This window comes from Pogona vitticeps, chromosome 1, assembly GCF_051106095.1.
Source record: "Pogona vitticeps strain Pit_001003342236 chromosome 1, PviZW2.1, whole genome shotgun sequence".
In the NCBI taxonomy this organism is placed as follows: Eukaryota; Metazoa; Chordata; class Lepidosauria; order Squamata; family Agamidae; genus Pogona; species Pogona vitticeps.
This window is the reverse complement of record NC_135783.1, coordinates 40,956,630-40,978,963: the sequence shown is the minus strand read 5'-3', so window position 1 is coordinate 40,978,963 and position 22,334 is coordinate 40,956,630. Positions and strand designations below refer to the sequence as shown.

At 41.8% G+C, this 22,334-nt stretch overlaps 1 protein-coding gene and 1 long non-coding RNA gene across 4 annotated transcripts in view; one reads left to right on the top strand and one right to left on the bottom strand.

The window, feature by feature from the left end:
- Positions 1-22,334, top strand: part of TOGARAM2 (TOG array regulator of axonemal microtubules 2) — a 91,439-nt gene that overhangs the window by 25,768 nt on the left and 43,337 nt on the right. For 2 of the 3 annotated variants that reach the window (XM_078383018.1, XM_020793138.3), the window contains exons 2-8: positions 637-774; positions 1,691-1,825; positions 3,362-3,640; positions 5,156-5,385; positions 7,915-8,090; positions 9,655-9,704; positions 19,107-19,267. In XM_078383018.1, coding sequence (XP_078239144.1) covers positions 747-774; positions 1,691-1,825; positions 3,362-3,640; positions 5,156-5,385; positions 7,915-8,090; positions 9,655-9,704; positions 19,107-19,267 — 1,059 coding nt within the window. In that variant the 5' untranslated portion in view covers positions 637-746. The remainder of the gene's footprint in view (positions 1-636; positions 775-1,690; positions 1,826-3,361; positions 3,641-5,155; positions 5,386-7,914; positions 8,091-9,654; positions 9,705-19,106; positions 19,268-22,334) is intronic. The other variant, XM_078383019.1, reaches the window with a different exon arrangement.
- Positions 4,708-8,575, bottom strand: LOC144585817 (uncharacterized). The gene is made up of 2 exons (XR_013540382.1): positions 8,487-8,575; positions 4,708-4,834 (listed from the first exon to the last, which is right to left on the bottom strand). It is a non-coding gene; the product is annotated as an uncharacterized LOC144585817 (long non-coding RNA).

The window sequence follows — 22,334 nt, the reverse complement described above, 5'->3', positions numbered from 1 at the left end:
TATGGTAACATGCTCTGAATCGAGGAGTGTCCTCTCCAGAGCATGAAGCCCGGGTAAGGTAATATGGAGGATAGGCTGTTACCCAAGCAGCAGATCCCCCCTCTCCACATTGCTGAAATGGTCCAATGGAAAGGCAAGAGCCAATACGACTGGTTCCAGCAATGTCGCAGGAGTTGGCAGAACGACACATGCTGCCCTCGGGACTCCAGCTCCGGATTTTGCCTCGAGGTTAACTCCTGAAGCCTTTTCCATGAGTGGATATAGCCACAAGGCAGTGGAGGTTTGAAATCGGAGTTTTCCTTCTCCTAGATGGGCTGCCTTCCATGGCTCACGAGCCCCACCTACCCGGTGTTCAATATGCTGATGTAAATAAGGAAAAAATCTATATGTGGGAACTTGATGGATGCAACAGAGATGGGGAAACTCACTTTTTGTGGACAACATGAGAAAGGTTGCTTTTTTGAGACGACATCCTCTACGGCCATCAGCTGGGATTCTGGGAGCTGTCACTCAAACAAGAAAAATTTCCCATCCCTTGGTATGAAACAGTCTCTGAAGGTTTAGGATTTTCATTTGTGGAGTAACGTTTTGCCCACAATGATCTTGTTTTGTTGTTGTTGTTGTTGTTCTGTGCAGGTCTTTGGATATTCTGACAGACTCGTGGCTGTGGGTGCAGGACCATAGAGACAGAGGGCATCTGACCTCTTGGCTATAAAGCTATCCTGGGTACTTCTGTACTGTTACACATGACCACACATGATGATTTTACAGCAGGTAAAATTTCCTTCCTTTTCCCTTCGTTTCCTTTCCTTCTTTGCTCCATTGTCATATTTAGAGAGAACACTCTCTCTCTCTCTCTCTCTCTCTCTCTCTCTCTCTCTCTCTCTCTCTCTCTGAGATTTGTCTCTGGGGACATAAATATATCACAGCATATCACGAAAATCCCTTCTCAAATACTTTTATTGGTGACAGTAGATATATAAAATCACACAATGACTGGCTTATAAGCAACGTTAGTGTTGGAATAGCAATGGCATTGATTTGCCACAGAAAAGATGTGTGTAGGGTTTAGGTTGTTTTACACACATACACACTTGTTTCTGTGTTTTGACAACCAAGATTGTTTTGCCCAGTTTTCACTATTGGACTTAATCATTCAACAGCTTTTGTAACAGTTACTTGAATAAGAGGATCTCCTGCATACTGGGGCATTCCCGACCAGACAGGAGGAAAGGTTTTTTTTCACCCAACACTCTCAGTTTGTTACGGCCTCTGTATTTTCCACTGCAGTAATTTACCCTAATACCCTTTCCTAATTGAGGATACTCAGGGAAAGCCTTGGATTTGGCACAGGGAGTGGCCATAGGAGGGGAAATTCAAAAGGTGTGGAAAAGAGGCAGACGTTAGTAGTGTAGCAGTCATCTCACACATGCATCCAATGCCTTTGGTTTCATCAGATTGCAGACAGCTGGCTCAGTGAGCATTAATAAGCAAAAGTCACACCTTAGTTATTTTCCATTTCTTGCATTGAGTGATTTAATAATAATTTTTGCATATATCCTTAAACAAAGAGAAATTAGAGAATTCATTTCTTTACTCATTCCATTTATAGCCCACCTTTCCACAACAAAGACGTGCTCATTTTTATTCCTGTACGTGTTATTTCATTCGTGCTGTTTTTATTTTCAAGCGAAGTACCGAGCTCCTGTTGCGATATATTGTGGGCGCCTTCCCCAAGTGAAGCCTGGATGCAGGGCCCTGAGAGGAGGGAGCATGGATTCCAGTCTGCATCTGCATGGGAATGGATGGATGCCAGCAAATGATGGTGAGGAGGATGTATACCCGGGTGTGATTTCCGATAAAGGTTGAAATGAGATTTGTGGTCTGTGGGCAGAAAGTCTTGCTAGTGAAGTAACATGGGAGTGTGTTGCTGGTACAAGCACTACTGTTCTGCAAGGATTGCCTCCATGAAGAAAACCTGCCCTCTGCTTGTGAAGTGGGAAGTGATGGACTCCAGGTTGCAGAGCCAATGTACAACCTAGTCTGGAGCTGTTATTTTTTTTAAAAAATGCATGCCCCCCCCAAAAAAAAAACAAGATGAAAGGAGCACTTTGAGAAACAATCTTTCTTGATATCTAACCGTATTCATTGTATAAGAGAGTATTTATTGATGAATTGACCTTATAAGCTTAATAAACAAAGTAGCTCACCCTTTGCAGTCTAAGCACTGATGATTTTTTATCCTGCTTACCCTATGATTCACATTAGATCAGTGGTCTCCAACCTTGGTCCTCCAGATGTTCTTGGACTGCAACTCCCAGAAATCCTGGCCAGCAGAGGTGGTGGTGAAGGCTTCTGGGAGTTGTAGTCCCAGAACATCTGGAGGCCCAAGGTTGGGGACCACTGCATTAGATGAACCAACAGTATGCCTGTAACTATCACCAAAATGATGCACAGTGTAGAGTAGGGGACAGAGTGGTGAACTAGGACCCCCTAGAATAGAGTTGAATCCCTGTTCAGCCATGAAAACTCACTAAAGGAGTGGAATTTTTAAACCACTCCTTACATATCTTGCTTACCTTAAAAGCCCGATTAAGCTCACTGCAAGTTGGTTCTGACTTGACGGCACATAACACACACAACTGTCAAAATGGTATCTCGTATGAGTGAATGATGCCAGAACTCATAGACCCTAACAGTAAAATTCTCTGTTGTGCTTTGGGGCTCTGATTTGATTAAGTGTGGGACTCCATGGTATAGCGAAGCTTTTAATCTTGTATCTGTTCATTGGGGAAATTATCCCTGCTCAGGTTGGGTGTTAATTTTTATATGCATCTGAGCAGGAAGGATTATGCCCATCACATGGTTGACATTCTGTTAACATTCAGCTGGTCAGTAGCCGACATGTATTGTTTTTGAAGAGCCAATGGAAACGCTTGCTGTTTCTCTTGAGATGACAAATGCAAAATGGCATCACAGGCTCAGTTTCATAGCATATCAAAATGTGTCTAAAAAGGAATTTGCCATCACAGAAGTTGCCTCTTCTCTTCCGAAAGCCCTGGCAACCTAAGGCAGCCAATTTGACTGACCAGAGGCACAGAAGGGATGGGGTGTGTGGAATTTTGGCATGTGCTGATTTCTCATCCCTGCATGATGATGATGATGCCTGCTAGAATTCTTTGATACAGTTAGCGAGGACATCTTATGCTTCATCTGGTCAACCTGTTGTCCATAATTTTCCCACTGCCTTCCCCAAAAGCTAATTTGTTCTTTGGAAAAATACAGAGGGAGGGCTACAGGGGCCTCATCTACACATGGGCAGGTTGAGTAACTTTGCCTGTTTTGGTAAATTGCCCCACAGCATCTCTTCATACGGTTCTAAAGAAACAATCATGTCTGTGGGAAGACAAGGGAAAATCTTCTGATCCTTCCCCTCTGGAGAGCTGGGACAGCAGGAAAGGCCTTCAGAAGCAAGCTAACAATAGCGCAGGCATGGAAGAGTCTACCCAACCACCCAGCATGCAGCCGAGAGAGCACCCGGATGAACAGGAAGTCTGCAGTGCAGCCATGGAGACTGCCCAGATCAAGGACAAGCTCAAGAAGAGGCGAATGTCTGAAGGCACACTTGCTTCTAATAAAGGTATGATGAGTACTTACACATGCTTTTTGGTAACATGGTGGTGATGGTGGTGATATTCTTTGTGGAGTAAGCTTTAAACTCTTGTGGCATTCTTGCAATAATCTTTTTGGCTAAGTTGCTGTTATTCTCATTTTACGGGTGGAGAACTAAAGCTGAGCCAGAGCAACTTTTGCTATGAAAGCAAAAAAACAGGAACAACTTTTTCCTAAATTAAAAGAAGAAATGAAAACCTTTCTAAGATTTGCAGTCTACAAAAATATTGTTTACCATCTCTGTTCTAAAGCTCAGTTTGCAGCAAAGCTGTAACATTAATCTGAACAGATGCAGGATGGCTAAAGTCCACCACTGTCATACAAAATGATCAATCAGTGTGGCAGCATATGTCTTCAAAGCACTTGGACTGAAAACTGTTGTGGGTTTCTTTCTATTTAAAAGTCAAAAGAGTTGCGATTAAATAAATGCGCTGTGAAGAACAGGTTTGGCAATCAACGTGCCAGTAGGTGATGTTATGATCTCTCGCCATCAGTGCATGCAACTTGGATGTGTTTCCTCCTTGCTGATCAATGCCAAATATTTCCAGGTCCAACACTCAGGGCTGCTTCTCAGTGCTGGGATAACAAATGGTTGCTTGGCATTTTATGTATACATGTAGTGGAGATACCGCAAGCAGTTTTGACTCTCTCTGCATGGTACCTGTGATTGAAAGCAACTATTCATTGCATATAACAAATGCATTTGAGGTGTGTACATACAAGTAAACTGAAAAATGAAATATGTGAAGAAGCCTTAGTTCTTTATTTCTCTTCTGGGCGCCACTCAGATATAGCAGGTGTAATTTGTGACCAGTCTGTATAATTTCTGGGCTGCCTTTCAGTCTGTTTTCATAATTGTATTTCTTCTCTCATTCTCCATATGAGGGAGAATGCCCATTTCTTCCTTATTTCAGAGATACAGTATACCTGTCCTGTGGATATTGTTTGAGGAATCCATAGCTGTAGTAGGGATTTAATCAGCGATCTGTTTTGGGCCATCAACATGGTGGATATAGGAGATAACTGCAGGATGAGCATGGGTATGCCATTTTCTGGAGAAGAAGAAAGCACTTAAAAACATATGTTCACATTTCGAGGTTGTTTCCAGCAGTCCTGACTGCTAATACTGGACTGAATTCTTTGTATGATCTTCTCAGTGTTGCTGTGGATCAAAGCAAATGTTAACAGGGATGTTTATTCCCCAGAATTAACTTTTTCCCTTCTCACAATGGGATATGCCTAAACATTTGTGCCTCAACATTCAGACTTCTGAACAGAGTCAAGTTTACTTCCCAATGACCAATCATGCTAAATGCAGGATATTTCAGTGAGGAAAATTTTATTTGATGAGAAACTGCCCTTCACCACTTCAGGAGGTACTTCTGCAAACAAACAAACAAACAAACACAGATGTGCTAAATATAATCTAGTTCGACCCTAAGAGATGTGTGAAATGTCACATTCCCTGTGTTTCATGTTGCAGGCTTTCTTGATCCTGCAGGTCCCAAGGGATCAGCTCTGAAACCAGCCATATCCAGATCTGCTTCTCAAAGACTCTTGGTCGCTTCTAAACCTATGCCTCCTATTCAGAGCATCCCCACTTCCCCAGAGATAAATGGAGTCCATGGAAGAGAGCATGAAGTGTCAGAGAATGGCAGAGGTTGCTTGGAAGCTGGACGGAATCATTCAGAGTCAAGAGGAGCCACACAACAGGTGCGGTCAAATAGAATAACATATAGCAGCATTTCAGAAGTCTCTGATTCTGCAAGAATTTTGGTTCATCTTATATTTCTGTCATCAGAAAGTGAGATGCTAACATATTTCTATGCAATAAGGACACTACGTGGTCCAGTTGTACTGACTTACATATAATTTCGGGCATAACCAGACAAACATTTGTCCTGCTGCTTGTGCTGGAATTCTCAGTGTTAATGTTTATAATTTTTTTCCATGGGCTACATGATGTAAATCTAATCATCTGTATGGTCTTTCCCCATACATATTCAGTACCTTTTGTTTGGCTGGCAGAGCTAGGGTTTTTGTTTTGCTTTGCTTTGCTTTTTGGTAACTTACTATTTGCAAAGTAATGTCTGTCTTGGGGCAGTAGGTGGGCATTCCTGATCACACTCAAAGGTGATGTCTTCAGTGGGGCAGGGTGTGATGGTTCAGCATTACTTGCCCCCCAGCTCACACGCTCAGGTTGACACCTCTTTAAAAAATGAATTCAAAAGATTATTTCAGATGTTCCTGCTTTAGCACTGCATCAAATAGGTGATGCAGCAGTAATCCAGAAGTGGCCATGTCTTGTCAATATAGGATTGTGTCACTTCATGAACTAAACAAAATAAGAGGGATGACTGGGAAGGAAGACCAGACAGAGAAAGGTGTGAGGTGCCAGATGGAGAAAGGTGCCTAATTGGGCCAACTGCTGTGTGGACACTTTCAGTGCATGAATGAATGCACTACAAAATTGTTGCCATCAGTTCTCCAGTCAAGTCAAACATACCTATTAGGAACAAGTGGGCATTTGACCAAATCCAGTTATGAATCTGATGTGTGGTCCATATTCACTAACTCATGTTGAAGGGGGGTACTCACCAGAGTTTACATTCTCCATTAATGCCCAAACTGTTAAGCACATGTTGCTCAAGTGCTCTTGCTCTTCACTGAATATAATAGCCAATGGCCTTTTCCTAATTGCAGCGAAGAGCAGACCCAATGAATCAGCTGTTAACACTTAAGTAAATTCCATTGAGTCAAAGAGTCCACTTTAGTTGGGACCAGCAATAGGATATTGGCCAACGTCCATACCACCTACCTCAGTTGTACAGTACAGGCCTAGATTTATGTCTAGATGAAAGCATTTATTTATTTATTTATTTATTTATATATATGGCTGTAGGGAAAGCCTGCCTGTATAACCATGTCTTCAAACTATATTTAAGCTTCTAGCTTTCTTCTTCTTTTGCATTAGTTTGTGTAATTGGCAGTTTGTCTTAAGATTTGAGGAACTGCAGAAGTGGATTGCATATGGTTTGTCGTTCTTGAATGACTTGAATGAAAATGTGAAAAACTTCTTGCAGTGTAGTCTAGTGTAATATACAGCCTTGATGCCAGTGTGCTATATATCTGCCTGCTTGGTGGTGGTGTATGGGAGGGGAAATGTACTCTCCCCCCTGCTTTCCATGTTATTTTCGAGGGCTAGGCCAAAGGGACAGAAATAAGATTCTGTTTTACTCCGCTGTATTGCTGCCTCTTAAATGGAGACCTTCTGATAGGCATCATTGGGAGATGGAGTACCATCACCCTAGCTAGACAAAAAATTATGTGGGCCAGAGTACCCATGACAGGGTTCTTTTATTGGTCCATCACCTGGGTGAGGAATGTTGCATTAGAAGTCTATTCCTGACACAGGAATAGTCTCTTACAAAGATCACATGCATTTTATTCAGCACAGTCAATGTATAGCATGGTCTATGAGATATGAAGCTCCTCTGGAGTTAATAACTTGTGGTAACTTAGATATGACAAATTGTTAAGTGACATTTGGAGAGGACCAAGAATCCAGTGATCACACCTTATCATTTAGGCTGAGAAGCTGATGAGGGCCGGCAGGAGGAGCAGTAATGCAAAAAATTAATAGACTTCTGAGAAGCAGATTTTGATGGAAGGTCGAAGGAGTTGCAAAATTGGCCGGAGCTCAAGCCTGTCTGGCAGGAATAATAGATACATCCTGGAGAGGGGTTCTAAATTTATTCCAGTAATTTTTTAAAAAGAAAAGGGGGAAAAGGGTGAGTGCTGAATTTCTACTGGCAAAGAGGACAGGAAGCACAGATGGGGGAGCTCTCACACTGCAGGTGATGCAAACATTTTCAGACCTCAGCAAGTTAGGTATTTTAGCTGAAATACTGGAGTTTGCATGCTTACAGAACTTTCTTAACTCTTTTTTTCCTAGAGAGTTTGGTGTAACACAAAAAGTTATTCCCTCACCCCTTCAACAGAATTTGATTTAAAAGACAGAATTATTTTATTCTTCAGCACTGCCACTGCAACCAGTAGTGATTTTTTTTAATTTAAAAAAGCAAAGGTCAATGAGACATATTCACATCTGCTGCCCTTCCAAATGTGTTCACTGTTTTTATACTCTTCTGTCAAGATATAAACGAAATACATATATGTAGCTCAGAATTAAGGATGGCCTTTGTTTAAATTTTAGATTTTTCCTACCATGTTTCTTTCTAGATCCCACATGGCGATGTTGAGAGCTTGAGGAGGTCATTGGGTGCTGCTTTGATCCCACCCATCACCAAATCAGCAAAGGCAAGTGAAGATGATTCTCAGAAATGTCTGAAACTGCTTCTGAACTCATCAAAGTTGGACCCTGCTCCTTCTGCTGCCGAGGAGTTCCCTGAACGATGGTAAGCCTCTGTTTTAGTAACGCCAAGTGCAAAAGCCTCATCGGTCATTGAGACAACATTCTTCTCCACCCTGGCCTTCTCAGATTGTTTTGAGCTGAAGAGTTTGGCCAGCTGGCTGAAGGTAACTGCAACACATTTCTAAGGCATCCAGCTGAGGAAGGTTGTTCTTCAAGGACACATTTTGCCCTTGTTATGCCCTTATTGTAAGCCTACAGGTCATTATCATTGTTGCATTTATTTTTTATATTTTATTTATTATTCGATTTATACCCCGCCCCTCTAGACAGAGTCTACTCGGGGCAGCTTACAAAGAAGAATAAAACATTATAAAATGCAATCAAATAAAAACCATCAGCATATTTCCAGAGCCTGGAAAACTTCTGTTTGAATACTCACAGAATCCATCACTCCAGCTTGGCTAATGACTGCTGCTACTACCTTTGAAATTCTGAGAGTTTTGCAGTCCCAAGTAGTTAACTTCTGCCTGTTTCAATAGAAATATGAGCTACAGCTGCTGTGTGAATTGTAATTCATTCTAAATATCTCATGGCACTGAACATAAGAGGTGCCTTAGCCTTCCCTTTCCCATATCAGCCAATGAGTTGCCTCTGGCAACAGCCCTCCCCTGTTCTGGCTTGCAGCACCTACACTACCTATGATGTAGCTAAGTGGTTCTTAACCTTGGGTTACTCAGGTGTTTTTGGACTGCAACTCCCAGAAGCCTTCACCACCAGCTGTGCTGGGTGGGATTTCTGGGAGTTGCAGCTCAAAAACACCTGAGTAACCCAAGGTTAAGAACCACTGAGGTACTTGATGTTTAGCAGGAGTTGTGAGGCAAGAGGTTTTCTTTTCTATGGGAGCCCTTTCTAGTGCAAGCAGGTGTGTATCTTTGCAGCCACCTGATCGCACACTTAGTCTTAAACCCTTTCTCTCCTCATGGTGAGGAGAATGTGGATGATGGTGATAATGATGATGATCATCTATCCTTACAAGCTTTTGGAAGGATGGTGAGAAATTAATACCTATTAAGTGCTTTAAGTAATCTGAGTGACTTTGACATGCTGGTGGGGGGGGCAAGGTATTGTGTTACCTTAAAGATTAACAGGTTTCTTTCCATGTGAGCTTTTGGGAAACCAAATCCCTTTCTTAGACACACTTCCTGTGTTTGAGGCAGCACATTTTTACACACAGAAGTTCTCACACAGAAAAGAAATCTGTTAGAGTTTAAGTTACCACAGTATTAACACACTGTCTATCTTTTTTTGGTGATGTGCTGAAACAGACTACCTCACTGGTAGTTTCTTCAAAATCACTTTGTAAGCAAAGGCTTAAAAATAATCTGGCCCTCAAGGTGTTACTGGATTCTAAGCAGCCATCAGCCCCAGGCAGCACAATCAATGTTCTGCGAAGATGGAAGTGCAGTTAAAAAACTTTTGGAGGCCCACAGGTTCTTGATCTGTGACACAAGTGCAAAATAATTATATTTCATGTGAAAGGCACTACTTTTCCTCTTGCCTTCTCAAATGTCTTCCTCAAATATCTTCTTTTCCCCTTCCTGATTAAGGTCCAGGCCAGAGGCTTGTAATACTGAAGAGGACCATTTTGAAAGTCAGGGTAGGTGCAGGTTATGCATTTATGTTTTCAGAGAAAATGGGCAAAGGGTCTGGGATACATGAGGGTTTGATTCAGCACTTTGTCATGTTGCCCCAGTCACATTATTTCTCTCTTTTTGTCTGTATCTGGACAATGCTGTCTTCCATTTGTAGCCCTCCCACATTTCTCCACAACTTCTTCTGTCCCTTTTCTAGCTATAGAAAATTTGTTTGTGTGTTGGATGGGATGTGGGGATGGGCGGGAGGGAGCTGCAATGTCTTTTGACTGGTAGCAGCACCAGGACTTCTGCATTTGAAAGCACAATTCTTTTAGAAGGGTCTAAAAGAAAATTAGCCATGTATTATTGGTGTTAGGCATGCTTATCATGTGACTTTTATTGGACCCAAGTACATTTACCCATGTTGTCAGAAGAATTATGCATGGCCCATTTCTCAGAAAAATAACTTGGTCTGAAGAATAAACTTTGGAGTGGGGGAGCAGAAAAATAGAACTGTTTCTTATCATCCTAAAATGACATTTACATGTATTATAAGTTCCTTGGATAGCTCAGTGAATTAGGTATCTGTCTGCAGAGCCAGAGGCTGGGAGTTCAATTCCCCACTCTGTCTCCCTGGAAAAAAGCCAGTCTGTGTGGCCTTGGGCAAGCTGCACAATCCCAGAATGCTCCCAGAAGAAAGGAATGATCAACTACATCTGATTATTCTTTATCTGGAAAATGCTGAAAAGTATTGCCATAAGTCAGAATTGACTTGATGGCATTTTATTATTATTATTATTATTATTATTATTATTATTATTATTATTATTATTATTATTATTATTATTATTATTATTATTATTATTATTATTATTATTATTATTATTGTTATTGTTGTTGTTGTTGTTGTTGTTGTTGTTGTTGTTGTTGTTGTTGTTGTTGTTGTTGTTGTTGTTGTTGTTGGTGGTGGTGGTGGTGGTGGTGGTGGTGGTGGTGGTGGTGGTGGTGGTGGTGGTGGTGGTCCAGGATGGGAAGATGTCAAAATCACTAATGTAGAAGGCTCATGACCAGAGTGGGTAGGGACACCCCCAGAACCTTGGTGGTGGGGCATTCAACCCCATTAAGTCCAGAAATTGCCCGTACTTGGAGGAGCTCCTTTTTTTTTAGTAGAAGCCCAAAATCTATCTACCAGATCCTGCTTCACAAGACACAAACAAAGCAATCCCCCAATGTTATGTGACTTCCCATTGTGTAACAGTTTTTTCCCTTCCCTCTTCATCTTGTAGCCCCTTAACAACAGTAATGACTTGCCATCAAGTTGATTCAGCGTATGACAACCCTTTTCAGAGTTTTCTAGTTATAAGGTATTCAGGAGTGGTTTGCCATACCCTTCTTCTGGGGATACTCTGGGACTGTGTAGCTTGCTTAAAACCACACAGGCTGCCTCTTCTTCTACAAGATACAGTGGGGAATTGTACATCAGCACATCACCAAACTCAGGTACTCCATTTCACTGAGCTAGCCTGCCGTTACTAGCCATCAGATCTTATCACAGAGTACCACAACTTTCTGGAACAGATATTGAAGATGTTGGGGGTACTTGTAAAGGGGAAAAATAAACTCTTGCCCATTCTGCTGTCAGAAGCTATTCTGTCAGTGGGGAGGTTAACTGGAAGTCACATTTAAGCTACATTCCAGTACCTACTTAGCTGGGAGTAAGCCCTGTTGAACCTAGTGAGACTTACTCTGAACTGTCTTGTCCTGGATTGTACTGTTGAAGGTAAAGAATTCTGAGCTAAGGAGTTTGCTCTTAATCTCAGAATTGAAGGGAGCCCATAATTCTACCAACCAAATAGTTATTCATGGGCACTCCCAGTTTTTTCTTATTAACAGTTTTCAGTAGAGTAGGGGTTATAGGTCATGTTGTTGTATCATTTAAGAACTGGAAGCTGAATCTTTGCTAATCTGCTGCAAATTATGCAGTATAGATAAATAGATCAAATTTATCTTATGCATAGGAAGTCTTAAGAAATACTAGAATAGCAATTGGAAAGAGTTGCTCAAGCACAGCAAACACATTCAAAGTCTAAAAGAGTGGTGTGGATGAGCAGGTATGTCATATGAATTTGTGTCTACTGTGCTAAAATGGTATTGAAATATCCATGGATGACTCTCCAGCAACACATTGTGATTAAGAAGAATTGGAAAGGATGACAGAGGAAGGTTCATATTCATCAAGTATAATCCTTCCATGTTGACAAAGAGAGTCGTTACACGTAACCATCCTTGGCAGCTGTTTATCCAGTGTTGGAGCAAAGTCATTACTCTGAGACGGAAGTTGGGCACAAGCCAATGTCATGGTAACAGTTAAAACCAGCTGATCAGTCAGGAAAGAAAACTGAATTGTGGCAGTAAAAGAAAAGGAAGAATCCACTAAGAAAATAGGACCTCTTACATCAGATTTCTCCATGTGGAGCAGAAGTCTTAAACTAGACTGGTGAATATTTGGAAATAAGGGGTGAGAAAATTTCATAGTTTCTTAATAATTGTCCTACATCACAGCTGCCCGGATGTTTTGGAATTAAACTCCCAGAATCACTCACCATTCGCTAGGCTGGTTTGGGTATTTGGGAGTTGATGTTCTAAACACCTGGAGGGGCCAAATTTTGAGATCCTCTGTTCTGTATACATGAGAGAAGGAGACTTGGCATGAGAAACACCTAAGAAACATGTAAGAAAATAGAAGTTACCATAATATACTGTATGTCTCATATTCATATGTGAGAACTGTCCATTCTACCACCACTGCGCTCGACTCTTGCCCACCTTGGCTAACTGGAAGATCTGCCGGGGGGGGGTTGCACCTGGGTCCAGGAGGCTGTGAAAGCCTCTTTGAGACAGGGAGTGGTCCCTACCACCTTAAAAGAGGCGATAATTCAGCCACTCCTAAAAAAGCCTAACCTTGACCCACGGCTAGTGGTTAACTACTAAGGCAAACCTCCCTTATTTGGGCAAGGTGTTGCGGCGGGTTGTGGCCGGGCAACTCCAGGTGCTGCTGGATGAAATGGATTTTCTGGATCTATTTTAATCGGGTTTCAGGCTGGGTTTTGGTATGGAGACTGCCTTGATCACCCTGTACGATGACCTTTGCCAGGAGAGAGACAGGGGGAGTGTGACCCTCTTGATACTCCTGGACCTCTCAACACCATTGACCATGGTGTCCTTCCGGATAAGCTGGCTGGGTTGGGAGTTGGGGGCACCACTTTATGGTGGTTCCACTCCTTCCTGGCTGACCATGTCCAGAGGGTGGTGCTGGGGGACAGTTGCTCTGCCCCATGGCATTTATGTCATGGGGTTCCTCGGGGCTCAATATTGTCCCCCCAAGCTGTTTAACATCTACAGTACATGAAACTGCTGGGAGAGGTCATTAGGAGGTTTGGGCTGAGGAGTCAGCAATATGCTGATGACACTCGGCTCTACCTCTCGTTTTTCACCAATCCAGGTGAGGCGGTTTCTGTCCTGAACTCGTGTCTAGACCTGATAATGGACTGGGTGAGGGTTAATAAATTGAAACTCAATCCAGACAAGGCGGAAGTGCTGTTAGTGGGTGCTTCGCCGGACAGGCTGGAGGGTCATTTCCCTGCCCTGAATGGGGTTACACTCCCCCTAAGGGACAGGGTCTGCAGCCTGGAGGTGCTCCTGGACCCCGGTCTAACTCTGGAAGCCCAGGTGGACTCAGTAGTCAGGGGCGCCTTCCTTCAGCTGTGGAAATTATGCCAACTATGGCCCTACCTGGGCTAGCAGAGTCTCGTAACAGTTACACATGCACTGGTAACATCCCATATAGATTACTGCAATGTGCTGTAAGTGGGGTTGCCTTTGAAGATGGTCTGGCAACTGCAACTGGTTCAGAATTGAGCTGCATGGCTGGTGAGTGGTGGGGCGGCTAGGGGACACACCGGGCCAATCCTGTCCAAATTACATTGGCTACCAGTTGCTGCCCGGACCCAATTCAAAGTGCCTGTTTTGACATATAAAGCCCTAAATGGCTTGGGCCCTGGATACCTGAAGGACTGCTTCCTTTCATATGAACCTACCCGGCAGTTAAGATCTAGCCAGGGGGCCCTTTTGAAAGAGCCATCCCTCAAGGAGGTAAGAGGGATGGCTTGTAGACAAAGGGCCTTTTCGGCAGCTGCTGCCAGACTATGGAACGCCTTCCCCGAGGGAGATTCGTCTGGCCCCAATGCTGATGACATTTCGGCACCAGGTGAAAATCTTCCTGTTCTAGAAGTTTTTTAATTGAAATAATATCAGCTATGGGTCCTGATGGCAATTTTTAGAACTCTGTATTTTTAATTGTATTTTAATCATTTTATCTTTTTACTGTAGTTAAATTATTGTAAGCCGCCCAGAGACCCTTGGGTAGTGTGGGCGGCATATAAATAAATAAATATGTTACCTGAGAATTTTACTTGTGGTTGAATCCCAGATTCTCAGGGCCATTCCAAGACATTTTGTTATCTGAGTTGGAATAGCAAATCCATCTACCATTCATGCTTTGCAGAAAATACCTCAGGCACTCTTTCCCTCTAACAGTAAAAATCTAATAATGACAACTAACAATCTACTGCCCTTTCCGTCTGCTGCTCTTTAGCCCTCATTCTGCAAGGGTAGATTTAGCCATTCCAATAATATATGCAAGCTAGAAAACCTCATGGATAGTGAGGATCATCTGGGAACTTATCACATCAGTGCATCTAGGCCCAGCTTCTCACATAATCAGATCCTTGTACTGTTCTCAGTTTAGATATTATCAGAGGAGTGTGGGACACAACCACACGCAACTGAGACACCATTTTAGTCATATTTGAACCTGGTTTCATTAGGTGTTTGATAATTAGAGTAAGATTCAACTTTAAAAGGTATAGTAGTATAGTTGTTGGATTGTCGGATTAGGACCAGGATTTAGGACTACATTCAGATCTGTCTGTCAGAGTGAGGAGACATTCTCTTCCTAGATCTGGCCTACATCCAACATTCCTTCCTTTTCCTTTTCCCCACACCTCACCCACAATGCTGGGTCTGGAGAATTTCTCAGCTCTCTGGCGCAGATTTTTGGGATGCACCAATCACTGCAAAGAGAAAGGTAGCGCCTCCTCCAGGTTTTGTTTATAGAAATAATTCCGTTAGCAGAAGCATCCTGCTGGATCCTGGCCTCCCAGTTTTGTTTTAAGGCAGTAACATGGCCGTGTATGCCTCTTTGAGTTCCCTGAAGGAAAGGTGGAAAATGAGTTTAATAAATAAAGAACACAAAACAAGTAAAGTTGACAGAGCTAGTTGGTGTTTCTGTTATCACAGTACTGTAGTGGGTCTTGTTTCTTTGTAGAAAGCAGCTCTATGAATCTGTGTTACTGGTCTGCTGAGCAGGAAGACAATAGTTTTCCCATGTCAAGATTAATGGCAAAAAAACCAATAACCTACATAGGCTGGTTCAAGTTAAATAATATAACATGCATTATTGATTATTAAACACCATTGTTGTGTGAATTATTATTAGCTTGTGGCATGGCTTCTTGGTGTTTATAAGTGTGACCCATTTAGTACTCTGAGCCACAAGAAGCTCTGCTGGGAAGCAGATCTTGTGTTGTGCAAAAATGAAATGTCGTTTTCTGTCTCTAGGGTGAGAGCTGGTCAAAGGTACTAATTTCAAAGGGGTTGAGTAGCGAGCTTTGATAATTATTCCACTGCAGGGGTTGTCTCAGAAAAGAGATTTATTGTGGCAACTGGTCTAAGTAGCTAAATTCTTTTAAAAATCTATTTAAGTCCCTATCAGCCAGAAAAGAGAATTTGTTTCCTCCTGCATATAGATACAGAATCATTGAATTATAAAACTTGACAGTGTATTATCAAATTATTCTTCCACAAATATTGTAGGATGAGTAACACAGTTCTGCAAAAATGCAGAAAATATTTACAATCAATATTGTTACATTTATATAATCCTAGATGAAATCCATAACTGGGTGATTTAGGCCTCGTATGCAGATCAGACTCTATTAATTTATCCATTTCCCTGGTTGTTGTTGTTGCTTTTTTTGCTTTGAGCCCTGCCTACCCCCAGGGATGTTTTGGATTTTAATCACATGCACAGACGGCATAGCTTTGATTCAGCACTTCAGTGGGAAATCTGAGCAGTGCCTTGGGAACAAACTGGCCTGCACTGACTCCTGTAAGCCAGAGTTTTTAAGGAAGCCTCCGTATAGGTATTGCCTATTGCAAGATTCACATCGAGTCCCTTTCCCAGTGGGCATTATTTTATTTTTATTTATTTAAAATATTTTACCCCATTAGAGTCAAACAGGATTCATGTGGGTTAGTGGAATGTTCAGCACCACAAGCAAACAAAAGCTAATGGCAGTTGTTGAAAGATGAGAAAAGCTCAGGAATGTGGACATTCCTTGGATCCTAGGAATCCTGGCTTTAAGACACATTAACCCAAAGTTGTAACTGTGCAGGAGATTCAACAGTTTGTCACCTACCCTGTTGTTGTCTATAGTTTGGAGATGGGGAATATGTCTCTTCCTTCCAATGCTGTTGAATGAAAAGTCCCATTAGCCTGCAACTGGTTGTACTGTCTTTGCAGTCCAGTGCTGAGTTATATTATGTATAATATAATCCAGTCACCTCTGGAAGGTCACACCTTCCCTACTATGCTTTGGTTCAGAATTGTGTGTTATGTCCATTGCATCCTAGAAAGTTGCTGACTTCTCTCAACTCTCCTTTCTCACTGGAAAGAACCTCTTGGAGGTGGCATGGCATGACCTGAAAGAAGGTGTAAATGACACCTTCTTTCAGGTGTCCACTAAGACAGTCCACTGGCCCATCTAATGTAACATTTTCCCTACCAACTAACAGTGGGTCTCTAGCATTTTCAGAAAGTCTCTTCCCCAGCCTGGCCCAGGCTTGAACTTTGTATCTTTTGCATGCATAGACTTCACCAGTCTGCTTCATCTGAGCTGAAGAGCTTTTCCTGTTCTGACTTAGACTGTTGGTTTTATTCATGCTGTAGAAAGATTTAGTCAAGCAAAAATATTCTTTTTATGAAGCTGGAAACCTGGCTGGGAGTGAGCTTAACATTGTCATAGAAAAGGACTTTGTGTGATGAGAACTTATTTTAGAATCTATTGTCAAGAGTTGTTGCAATGCCTCCTATCATTAAGGCACCAGATTGTTGTACTACTGTTAGACTTAACTAGTGGCTTAACTGCTACTTGTATACTGCCCGTCTGAGGACTAGCCCTAGCAAATGAAACTTGCTGGTGCTCGACAGGGAAAGAAGAGGCTACTTTCGCCTATTAGTTTGAGTGGACGGACATCACAAAACTTCAAGCCTGGCCCCAGAAAATCTGAAGAAACGCAAGTAGAAGTGCCATTTACACCTTCTTTCAGGTCATGCCACCTCCAAGAGGTTCTTTCCAGTGAGAAAGGAGAGCTGAGAGAAGTCATTAATCCCAGGAACAAACACAGTCAAAAGGTGTGAACTGTTGGACAGCCTGTACTAGGAAGGAAGAGATCCAATTTACCTAGGCCGTCTGCAGAGCTGATGATTCACAATTCAGGAAATGTCTGATTTTTTTTTAAACTCCAGCTGATGGAATCGGAAGGAGCTCCTGCGGAGCCATGTTCAGTCACAAAGTCAGAGTAAAGACAAAAGAAAAGCTCTGCTGGAACAGATCAAGGGCCCTTCTAATCCAGCGCCTTGCTTTTCAGAATGCCAGACAGATGCCTTTAGGAAGGACAAGAGCGGCATGCAAAAGCAAAAGCCTCTCCCATTTGTGCTTCAAAATACAGAGATTCCAGTTAAGCATCATTCCTAAAACCCAGGGACCAGCTGAAGAATGTGCTTTCTGCCTTTTTAGAGCCATCAACACCGGAGGTGATCATGATATCTTTGGGCAAAAACTGCAGTAAGCTGGTCAGGTGTTATGTCAAGAAGTACCTTCATTTGTCTGTCCTGAAAAACAACGGTGTTTACTAGAATTTTAATGATGTAAAAGAAGAAGTAAAGTTCCCACAGTCTTATGCCACCCATGCTACTAATTATTTTTAAAACTTCTTACTGGTTTTTTTCCATATTTAACTCCCTTCTCTGTCTTTTTCTCACATATACAGATGCAGACACATAAAACATAAAAAAGTTAGCCTTCCTTTTTCATAAAAGGAAGTGTCCTCTATCTGTTCCCTTCTCAGTATGCTTCCTAGCCATATTACTACTCTTTTGAGATGGGGTGAATTAATTCTAGGTAGTTTTGTATATGTGGACACACTGTCTCTTTTATGGTGACTCAGGTGGTAAGTGCCAAAACAAAGAGAATTGAAATGGACCCATGGAGAAAGAGGAAGGAGATGCCATTTGCCCTCAGGAACCCCTGAGGTTTGCAGAAGAGAAACACATGTTTTATGAAACCAAGCCCTGTGGAGACTGAATATGCTCGGTAGCAATGGAATACTGAGTAAACCAGCAAAGATGAGCAAACATTTGGAAGAGAGGAATAAGATGGCCTCTTGTAGGAGGGGACCAGGGATGTCAAGTCAGAATTAAATTGCACTGGTTACTTGACTCGGACTCAACTCAGTTTTTTTTCCCAATGACTCGGGACTCGACTGATGACTTGGAACTCATGCATCCCTCCCTATTTTCTGGGTGGGAAAAGCTTGTTTTTAATAGGGACTCAGAGTTGGACTTAGAACTTGGTACAGTGGACCCTTGACTTACAGATGGCTTGACTTACAGACTTTTTGAGTTACAGACTTCTCTGGCCGCAAAATTTAGGTTTGACTTGCAGACTGAGATTTGACTTACAGACCAGAAAAAACCCAAAATGGAACAAAAACGGCCTGTTACGGGATTAATCGGTTTTCAATGCACTGTAGGTCAATGGAGACTTGATTTACAGACTTTTTGACTTGAGAACCGCCTTCCAATACGGATTAAGTTCTCAAGTCAAGACCCCACTGTACCAAAACTCACACTCGGACTTCAGATTTGAAACCAAAGACCCGCCAACATCCCTGTCAACTTGAAAACTGAACACAAACCTTCTTGTTAAAAGGTGAGAGTGCACGGATACATTGAGTTCCAGTCTCCTCTTGCAGATTTAAATAGCATTATGATATGCACGTGCGCACACCCCTCAGTGGGCAGAAAATGGAAGCAGGAAGACCTGTTCTTTCATTTTGCCTTTCTCTCACACAGACTGTACTCTGCGTTCGTCTACAGGAATGACTCAATCTCCTGGAGTAACTCCTTGGCACACCTCTTGAGCTACATTAATATATTGTGTAATTTCTTGGCTCGTGCACTTCTTTTTAAAGAGTTCATACATATTCACTGACCATGGTAACATGTTGTTTATGTTTTATAGGCTCATTAGAAACTGGAACATCAGACCCTGCTTTCAGAGACAGCTTGCCCGCAGCCTTGAAGGTTGATGGGTGCCCACCTGAAGCCTCACAGCCCAGAACAACACCCTCCTCACGCCTCTGCAAGGAAAGAGATGAAGAGTGGAAGGAGAGCAATGGAAGGGTATAGGCCAAGTGTCTGCTTCTAATAAGGAAATTTGATGGGGTGACTTATTTGCATTTGAGGATTTAGCAGGACTGAGCCAAAGCAAAAGTAAAGATATAACCAAGCTATTAGTATTTGAGGGGACACTGTAAGTGCTCTTTTGAACTGGGCAAATTGTGGCTGAGCCTGCTGGGACCTGTTTTGCCCCGTGCAAACCCAGTGATGGAGGGTCCTTCCTACATGCCCTCAAAGTAGGATCAGATGGGTATTTGTCCTGCTGCTTGGTCCACTGCGGAGGTGGTGGTGGTTCACTCTTTTTTCTGGCAATCATGCAATGTGTTCCTATCTGCATCTTTGTGGGTCCTTGTCAGGGGCTCCTATTTTTTGCTGTGGGTAGGATCACTCTGTTTGGTTTGTTTCCAGCATGTGCAGTTACTGAAAATGAAGTGAAGCAAAGCAAACATGGGGCTGCCAAGGTTCCTTCTGCTGTCAGTTTGCCATATCAGTCAGTACTTGGCAGTGGATTCAGCAAGGACAGGTTCTTGACCTAATCTTTCTGACAAGTCACCAAAAAAGTGGGGGGGGCACTCTTTGTCCCCTCCTATTTCCTCTTTCTTCCAGGAGGAAGTTTTCAAAAAAAAAAAAACCACACACATTTTTATAAGCATTGCACTGCCCCAATAGAGTGCCAAAAAACACCCCACTTCCATTTAATTTGTCAATACCCTGAAGTGGCTTTCTTCCGAAGCAATTTTATTTATTTATTTATTTATTTATTTATTTATTTATTTATTTATTTATTTATTTATTTATTTATTTATTTATTTATTTATTTATTTATTTATTTATTTATTTATTTATTTAACTTCTAAACTGCCCATCTGGCTGCCAAGGCCACTCTGGATGGTTTACATATTAAACAAAAACAATTCAAATCAATAAATATAATAGTCATAAAATCAAAATTTAAGTAATAATAATTAAAATAATATAAAATAATATAAAAGCAAGACAGCAGGACTAATTTTGTAAGTGTTAAGACCAATAACTGTATTAAGGTTATGATTATGATTTAGTTATACTTAGTTTTTCACACATGGCTTCTCTATTTTGGCTTTGTTGTTGTAAAATAAATCATGACGGTATAATATGTGTAATGTGTTGTTGTTCATCTGAGGGTGCATTTACTTAATTGTCAGACCTGCTAAGGACCAGATGATTTTTATTATGTCCTGATATGTAAAACCATAGAATTCAAAGAGAGTCTACTTTGTGTTCTCGAAGGTTTTCACAGCCGGGATCTGATGGTTGTTGTGGGGTTTTCAGGCTGTTTGGCCATGTTCTCAAGGTTTTTCTTCCAAACATTTCACCAGTCTCTGTAGCCAGCATCTTCAGAGGAAAGGGGGTGTCTGTGTTCTGGTGTAGTGTGTGGGATAGTTGAGTATCTGTAGCTCTGGGATCAGCTTTTTGTCCTTTTCAGGAGATTGGGTGATTATTGTGATCAGGGTGTTTTTTTGTTATGGGTGTTTTGTTGTGATAAGGGGGGATGATCTGTCACTGTGATTGATGGGCGTCATTAGTTAGTCTTTTGTGTGCAGTGATCACCGGTCCTTGTGGCTGGGTAGAGTTTGTTGACCTTTTTTGCAGGCTGTATTTTTCAGTGCTGGGAGCCAGGCTTTGTTGAGTTTTAGACTTTCTTCTGTTTTTGTTGAAGCTGTGCTGATGTTTGTGGATTTCAATGGCTTCCCTGTGTAGTCTAACATGATTGCTGGTGTTGTCCAGTACTTCTGTATCTTGAAATAGGATTTCATATCCAGCTTGTTTCAGGGCATGTTCAGCTACTGCCGATTTTTCCAGTTGTTTTAGTCTGCAGTGTCTTTCATGCTCAAAGACACTGACAGAATTCTAGCTCTTGTCCTCTGAAGATGCTGGCCACAGAGACTGGTGAAACATTAAGAAGAAAAACCTCTAGAACACAGCCAAACAGCCCAAAAAACCCACTACAACCAGATTATACTTTCTTTTTCGCATGACTCTATGTTATTTATTGATTTGATTTGATTTATATTGCTCTCCCATTAATTCCAAGGCACTACTTTGGGTGGTTACAATAAATATAATACAAACCAAAAAATAAAGATAAAGGCATTAAAAAAGAGTTTGTGAATAACAGTTAAAAACAGATGGCATGGGCCAGTCATATAAAAAGACAGAGTAGACAGAGTGAAGGGGGGGCAAAGGCCATCAACTAAGGTTGGTGTGGAAAGCCTCCCTGAAAAGCCATATCTATAGTTGCCTCCTGAATATCAACAGAAAGGAAGCTAGGCGGAGCTCCTCTAGAGGCTGGTTCCATAAGGTTGGAACCACCATGAAAAGGGCCTACTTCTTATAGAGGTGTTATGGTGGCCCCCAGATGAGCCTTGACTGAGATGATCTTGTGGATCAGGCAGATGACATTAAGGAAGGATGCTACAACAAGTAATACGGGCCCAAACTATGGAGGGCTTTGTATGTAAGTGCCAGAACCTTGAACCTGGTCTGGGTTTTTTTATTACTTGTCATTAATTGCATAATAACACCTTCCTTATCTCTGTGGCTTCCAGATGTGCAAGACTAGAAATCTCATCATCCTCAGCCAGCATGGCCCTTTGAACCTTTCTCCTAATATAAATTGCTTGCATTTTTATGCATATCAAGCCAGATTCTTTATAATATGTTCAGCATAGTGTTTGCTAAAATTTTTCTGTGCTTTGGGCTGAAAAAGCTTTATACTCAACATTTTTTAAAAATATGAGCCTGAAACCATATATGAAATCAATTATATAAATAATATAAGGCTTCCCGTTCTTCTTTTTCTATAGTTCTTCTTTTTCTGGTTTGACATAATATCCCCATTATACCCCTCGCTAGTTTTCTGTCAAATATCTGCTTCTCTCTGTACTTTCTATTTCAAGTGCCTTCAGTTCTGGGTGCCAAATTAGATGGGCCAAAGAAATCCAGTCACATTTCCCACAATGTATATTTCCCTCTAAAAGGTAGTTGGGGTGGTGGAAAGAGGGAAAAATAAGATTGAATATGTTCTTGT